At 41.8% G+C, this 8,079-nt stretch overlaps 1 protein-coding gene across 1 annotated transcript; it reads right to left on the reverse strand.

Annotated features, from left to right (window-relative positions):
- Positions 1–173: 173 nt before the first annotated feature.
- Positions 174–7,854, reverse strand: rchy1 (ring finger and CHY zinc finger domain containing 1). The gene is made up of 8 exons (XM_036598144.1): positions 7,764–7,854; positions 6,590–6,709; positions 5,705–5,820; positions 5,468–5,546; positions 5,200–5,303; positions 5,071–5,100; positions 4,225–4,345; positions 174–3,495 (listed from the first exon to the last, which is right to left on the reverse strand). The coding sequence occupies exons 1-8, from the start codon at positions 7,839–7,841 to the stop codon at positions 3,325–3,327; spliced, it is 819 nt and encodes a 272-aa protein (XP_036454037.1). The 5' UTR covers positions 7,842–7,854; the 3' UTR covers positions 174–3,324.
- Between the last annotated feature and the right edge of the window lie 225 nt (positions 7,855–8,079).

Raw genomic sequence — 8,079 nt, forward strand, 5'->3', positions numbered from 1 at the left:
GGATGAAACGCTGCAGACTTCAACACACTGCCTCATTAAACACACCGGGTTCAGCTCATTAGCAAGGCCTTCATTAACTGAATTCAGGGCGTTAGATGAGGGTAAACGCTGATCTCCACAGCACTTCGACATGCCTGACTTAAAGAAAGAAACCACCCCATTTCAGAGAAAAGGCCTTTTCAATTTTTAATGATTAAACAGTCATATAATTTAAACACATTATTAGCAGCACAACCTCAGACAGCTGTACAGGTGATACAGGTTAGTCTGGATCTACTAGCAGACCAAAAACCCTCAACATTTCATTCTAGTCTTGCAGAGCCAGAGGTGACCTCATGACGAGAACATGTGGGGACAACCATGCGAAATTCTGGGCTAAATGTGGGTGGAAACAAACTGAGAGCGAAATTTCCAAACCAATCCAACAGCTTGTGAAGTTGGAGCTCACAGTAGGGGGCGCTGGTATGCTCATCAACACTGTCTGACAGAGAACAAGCCTGTCCTCAGCACATGGACGTAGCGTCCCCCTGAAATGTCCAACTGAAATTAAGCATGCAGATGTGAGTCGCATGCGCAGAGAAATCAATACAGTAAAAATAAACAAATGTAATATATACGTTTTTAATAATTACATAACACCTCTTACAGAGAAAAACACTTCCAGATAGCATTTGTTCTGCTCGTGTTATTGATCGTACTGAGGAATTTAAAAAACACAGACTAGAGAAGTTTGCGGGGTGGAGTTTAGAGGGGCGTGTCCTTGTTATTGTCGAAATTTACCGCAATCCAGCACCAAAACTTTAACAATTCGTCCCTAAACGTCTGTTCTAGTTAGATCACGTCAGACCCCAGCGAGAGTGACTGACGCTAGAGTAGCTAAGCTTCCATCCACACATTTTTGTGTATTTTGCCGTATCAAATAAAAAATTATAATTTTGCAAATCACATCAAAATAGGACGTTTTTTTGCAGGTAAAAGGAAATGCAGCAAGTCATGATGGAAAAGCATTAAACAATACATATGCAAATAGAGTCACATGACTGTCATTTCTGTAGCTGTAGATACCGGACAGGCAGCAGATTCCAGGTGACCGATTAAAACGCACTTTTATCACACAGCAGTGAGTGAGAAGCTGCCCAACACTAAAGACTTCAAGAAGTTCTCAGAAGGTTTGTTCTCTTGTTTAGAGCTGATGGAAATGCAGCTTTAGTCGTGTAATGATTTTGAGATTATTGGCTTCAATTTACTTCCACAGCTGGATGGAAACCTGGCCAGTCAGCATCTGTGTATCTGAATGAAAGAGCAGCTGAAACCGCCCAGTCTAAACACCTGTTTCCTGAGATTCACTTTTAATCGCACTAAACTCACTGTAAGCTCACGCATGATGAGAATATATGACACACACACAGTTTAATCTGTAAATAAGAAGCAGTTCATTATCGTTACAGTCAGAAACATGGGGGAGGAAAACGCTGGGACACAGATCTGGAGGAGAAATCCTGCACAAAGCTGGATAAACGCGCAGGGATCAGCCTGAAAAGCAGCCTCCTGTGAAAGGCCTGCAGCTGTAGAGGTGTGAGGTGAGCTGCTTTCACTTCGCTGGTCTCTTAAAGAAATCAGCGTTTTTCTGCTGCGTCTGTAGTCGAGAATCACCACAGATAAATTAGACACATTTTACTGAAAAGAACAGAAAACACACTCTAAACTCACTTATAGCAGAACTCAAAGGGCAGCTGCTCAATTCTGCGAATTAACGTTCGAAATATGTGGGAAATGTGACCATATTTTAGCGTTACTTTGGTACATCGAGTCACAAGTAGACCGAGAATATCGTCATTATGTGAGGAACACGGACCAACGACATGTTTCATTATAAAGAGAGCAGAATTAGTGCTGTTTAACTGGGTTTGGTGAAAAAACCTACTAATGAGGGTCTGTTGGTTCATTCTGTCTATTCTAGCTTATCAAACCTTAGAAAAGCTTAATATTGTAATGTGCATCATGAAAACATCCTCAATCATTGTGATACTGTACTTCTGTCAAGTCGCCCACCAGAATATAATGCAAATTCTAGACAACAGCTGTTCCAGTCTTAGAGAACCCGTGTTAGAAAGAGACAGACCGAAGTTTAACTTCACAACAGACCTCTGAGATCGTGTAGTTCTGTAGTCGGCATCAGGCCCATATTAGGAACTCTGGGTCTAAGCTGGTTTTCTCTGCTGGAAAGATGTATAAAAATAGTGTCCCGACAAACAATAATGCCGTACGTACATTTGCCATCCAAACGTCCCTGAATCCTCTGAATTACGAGGTCACTGCAGAGCTGAAATACGACCACCGCTGTCTTTTATACTCTAACTTGATCTTTGAGAACTCATTACTGCCATTAGTGGTAGGAGCTAGTACTACAACTTAATGAACACAGAACCAGAGGGACAACAGTTACAACGCAAGCTAACACTGCTGCGCACTGAACTGACATCATAACCGGCAAGTACAGAAAAATTAGCCCAAACAAACCAGCAGCGTCGTCCAGTGTGGGAGTTCAGAGGCGTCTGGCAGTTTTGACAGTGCTGAAGTTTAATAGTACACTACATGTTATGCTGCATCATTTTCATGTGCAGGAGCGTTAGCTTTAGTTATTAGCATGGGTGTGGCATTATTCATATTTTGGCTCCTTAACAGCCTCATAATGAAAAACGTATACTGGACAAAACGTAGCAGCTCTGGAACATTTCTGTTTACCACACAGTACGACAGCAGCAATCTCTGAGAACCCCATTCATTTTTGTCATAGAGAAAAACTGCTCAGATCCAGAGTTTCTAATATGGGCACAAGGCCGACTACAGAATGACAACATCACAGTCCCATGACGCAACCAGTAAAAAGTAGTTACGGTTACTTTCTCTAAGGTTGTCTGGTTTCTATGGTGATGGGTGGAGCCTGTGAAGCTCCTCCCACATCAGTATACTGTTAACAAATTAACAGATTCTTCTCTCTGGAAAAACTAAGGAATATATTATATAATATGCATATTTACAAACATTATTTTATAACAGAATTCAGCAGCTGCCCATTGACTTCTAATTTCTCTAACTTCTATTATGAGTGAGTTATGAATCAACAGGTTTCAGTTCAGGTGTTAAAATTACTGTCTGCAGTAACTGACCGTACGATACAGATGCAGCAGAAAACGCTGAAGTGTTCCTTTAAAAAGTACCTGCCGACCCAGGCAGATGAGTCAGAGACAGGAGGAAGAGAAGCGAGAACAGGGAAAAAAAGAAGGGAGTGAAAAGAAAGGAGGGAGCCTAATGCAGCTCAGGTCATTGGGTGTCTGTTTCAGGCTGCTGCTGCTGTTGCTGTTGTTGTTGTTGTTCTGTAGGGTGTATCAGCCCACTGTCCTGCACCGTGTTGTAGGAGCCACAACTGCTGCACTTCATCCCCAACACGTGGAAAGAAACCATGCAGTGACTCTGACAGTCATTACACAGGATCTGAAAATACATTAGAATCTGTCAGAATGACTGTGTGGATCATATCAACATTATAGAGGCTTTTAAATGAAACAGTAGAAGCCATATCGCCCCCTACACTTCCTGTAGTGTATTACAGTCTGTCAGAGTGACTGTGTGGATCATATGAACATTATAGAGGCTTTTAAATGAAACAGTAGAAGCCATATCGCCCCCTACACTTCCTGTAGTGTATTACAGTCTGTCAGAGTGACTGTGTGGATCATATGAACATTATAGAGCTTTTTAAATGAAACAGTAGAAGCCATATCGCCCCCTACACTTCCTGTAGTGTATTACAGTCTGTCAGAGTGACTGTGTGGATCATATGAACATTATAGAGCTTTTTAAATGAAACAGTAGAAGCCATATCGCCCCCTACACTTCCTGTAGTGTATTACAGTCTGTCAGAGTGACTGTGTGGATCATATGAACATTATAGAGCTTTTTAAATGAAACAGTAGAAGCCATATCGCCCCCTACACTTCCTGTAGTGTATTACAGTCTGTCAGAGTGACTGTGTGGATCATATGAACATTATAGAGTTTTTTAAATGAAACAGTAGAAGCCATATCGCCCCCTACACTTCCTGTAGTGTATTACAGTCTGTCAGAATGACTGTGTGGATCATATGAACATTATAGAGTTTTTTTAAATGAAACAGTAGAAGCCATATCGCCCCCTACACTTCCTGGGCCAATGCTGCAGTACCTTTACTGTAGTGTGCTGGTACTCTGGAGGCATTGGAGTCTGAGCGATCTCCTTATCTCTCTGCTCCCAGGCATCCTCCATATTCCACACAGACTGCATGCACAGAGGACAGCGAAATACACTGAAACAGATACATAAGGAAAATACTGTCACAGGAAAACTTCATAACCAAATTTTTAAACCACTGAAAACTGCCAGCTGTCCTACACTGTGTACACATTTCATGATGATTGAACCAACAGAAATTTGACAAAAGCACACCTGTGAAGTTTTTAAAGAAACTTTCAAAGATGTGAAGTTAAAACATTATTTCTTTAGAATTACTGTTTCAGATATATGACAAGGACATTTTACAAAGGTAGACTCATTGATTAGCTTATATGTGAATTTAATTATTACTTAATTCATTGGTTCAGATTTAAACAGAGTCGTTCAGAGTGGTTTGGTGTGAAACGCTCTGTTCTAGAGAAACTTACCGAGTCAGAATTGTCCACAGTCATGGTGATAGGAACCAGACGTCCACCTCTAAAAGCTCCCTCACAGAAAGTTACTACATGAAATCGTTATGAATTCACTGCATGATTTCTAAGACATTGTTTTATGAGGAATACATGCAGAGTGTTGTGAGGCAAAATAGTCCCCAAAGAAAACTTATTATTTCAGATTTCCATCATCAACATTCCATATAAACTCAGAAGACTCGTGTAGGTTCACTGGTGGTTCTGGATAGTAAATAAAATGTCTATATTTGTGTTGTAGTCATGGCGACCCCTGGTTCCTATCAGCACCACTGTAAAGACATCTGAGCCTCTACAATAAACCACTCTATTCAGACACAACACTCACCCAGTTCTGCACATGTCATCAAAGCAAGTCCTACAAACAAAGAAATAAAATAAAAACAGTTAATGATTCATTTATCTATCCAGCAGTGGGGCGTACATGGTTGGGCATGTGAGGTGAACGTGCACTGACTTGTGCAGCAGGTGACCGCAGCGCAATACATGGGCTCCGATCCTGGACGTGTGGATGTCCTCCATACATACAGGACAGTTCTGCCTGGACACGTTCTCCACACACTGAAAAAAACCATCAGCAACGTTAACAGAATCAACAGATGGCAGCAGTACAGCGCACTGGCTAACAGTGGAACATCATAAGCTAAGGTTCAGTTCTAGGATACTAAACAATCCCCAGAACCACGAGTCTGAATGAGTGATCAGGACGAGGAGATACTACCTACCTTGTGTTTCCCTTGAAGATCACTGACTAAACATAAATTACACTTCAAGCAATGGAAGTACTTCTCTCTAGGACCAATCCTGCCAAAAAAGAGCAGAAAAAACAGAATCTGAGGAAACAGTAAGAATAAGGCATAATAAGGACATTAAAATAAATTAATAATTAGCTATTTATCACAGTGGAAACTGTAAACAGCTACTAGTCAAGCAAACAGGTCTGTAAACGTGGTTTGTCTCACCTGCAGATGCCGCAGGGCTGGCAGTGGTACTGCTTCTTGTTTTTATCAAACAGGTGACAGATGTCGCAGTAATATTCCCCAAACTTCACCCCACAGGATTTGCACACCTGCTGCGCCTGAAACAGAGTAGACGAGTCTCACGACAGCTGACTAACTTCACCACGTGCTACACATAGTGTTTTTAAGCAGTTATTTGAAATGCGTTGAAGCCCCTAGGTTTCGAAACAGTGCTTTAAAGTGACCGAGACACGTGAAACACAAGCAAATGAAGTTTCCACACAAAATAAAAGATGAAAATGATGAATATATAACAAAATAGAACCGTCTTTGTACATTTAGGCCTACATCATGACATATTCATTATGATAATTAGAATTATAATGATGAAAATATATGGTAATAAATTTGGGTCATAAACAAACTCTACCAGCAGGTGATTCAATTGGTTCAACAGGTTCAAAGCTTGTTTCTCCCATTTCTAGCTTCAAAAGCTTTTAAAGACATATAATGGCACATAGACATCAGCATACATCACACCACACAGGTCACTGTGCGTTATTTAATCAACTATATTTCTAGCTCAGTGTTTTCCAGCTCCAGTTCTGCAGGCCCATCATCAATGGAGGAGACCAGTGATCTCAACTGCTTCTGAAACATCACCTCGAAGGTCTCTCCTCATTCAGGTAGAAGGGCCTGGCCCTTTATAACAGGAAATAACTGGTCGAGGGCGCAATCTGAGTGGACAGACCTTCTGTCCACTCAGAACTCTGGCTCAAGTTCATCAGGTGTTTATGAGCAGGACAAGGGCAGGTGGATCTACAGCAGGGGAGCTGGAACTGACTAATCTAGCTACATCTGCAAAGAACACATTATCCAGGACTTTACCTGCTGAATGGAGTTGCACACGGCACACTTGACCTCCTTCACCTGAAATCGGTCCATCTGGTGAGCCTCCTCAGCATCGTGGCAGAGCCTACACACATAAAACTTCCCGCAGCAGGGAGCCTGAGGACACAGGAGGCACAACAAAGTGGTTCGGTAAGGTGCTTCAGACCAGCCAGCTCTCTACAGCCAGTATAGTAAAGCCTTGTCCCATTTGTAGCACTTGTGACCCTGCAGTGCTCACTTGTGCCTGCGCACAAGGCCATAGGGTGTCCTGTTTCTCATTTAGGCACTCACAAGTGCACCCTTAGTGCGGCCTTCGGCAAGGGCTGTATCGATGTGGTCCTGTATCTCTCTGATATTCATAGGCAAGTTAAAATGCATTTCTATATTAATTTACCTTATTATTAAGCTACAATATGTCTGTAATCGATATAGAGCCCTTCAAATCTAGGGCCCTTGATGTCTCCTGCTTCTTACATCTGCACGCTGGTGATGTATTTGGGACAGACTCCAACTCTGAATGACATCAAGGCATTGAAATCACTACTGACACATGGAGAAAAGCGGTTTGCACACCTACATGTTACTAAAGGTGGATTATTTAGGCCCCCCATGTTCATTAAACCACAATCATTGTGAAAATAACACAAATTAAACTAAACGTTAGTGTTCACGTCTCTAATCTCGAATACTGATAAAGAAGAGACGCTCAGTAACAGGAACGAAGCTGAATTAAGCTTCCTACTCGAATTTTCACTTCCACCTTAAATAAAGCAGCAGGTACGCTCTCCTGCACACACCTTTTAAGGTGGAACGGAAAATTCGAGAAGAAGCTAAACTCGGAAACAGCTCCGCCGCGTTTTTCTAAGTTTCTGTTACTCAGACTGGGCTGTTTTAGACCCCTCAGTAACAGGGACGAATGCGGAATTAGCTTTATACGGGCTGTCCGTCAGTAAAAGCCCTTAAATGAGCCCTTTTTCTGCGAACGCCGCTCAAACTCACACAGCAAATCACGGCTAATGCTAACAGGCTAACGGCCAACCGCTGACATTCAGACCAAAACATCAGCGGATTATACTTTAAAAGCGCTTAAAGCCTCTGAAAGTAATGTAAATGTTCACACAGCGGGATTGAAAAGAGGAAAAAGGTAAAAATGTATAAAAGTAATTCTCACTTTCAGCAAACAGCTGCGAACATAATGCTCACATCCCGCTTCTGTGGCCATGTTTACCACAACGGCTTCAGACTTCATTTGAAACGGGAGAGAGAGGGATAGAGAGAGAGAGAGTGAGAAACAGAGCAGAGAGAGAGAAAGACAGAGTGAGAGAATAGAGAGAGACAGACAGACAGAGACAGACAGATAGACAGAGAGAGAGAGAGACAGACAGAGAGAGAGAGACAGAGAGAGGGACAGAGAGATTATTATTATTATTTTATATTTTTAAATAATCTCTTCTTTCATCGCTTTGACAACAGTTGTTAATTGCAAT

Source organism: Colossoma macropomum, unplaced genomic scaffold, assembly GCF_904425465.1.
Source record: "Colossoma macropomum unplaced genomic scaffold, Colossoma_macropomum, whole genome shotgun sequence".
Classification (NCBI taxonomy): Eukaryota; Metazoa; Chordata; class Actinopteri; order Characiformes; family Serrasalmidae; genus Colossoma; species Colossoma macropomum.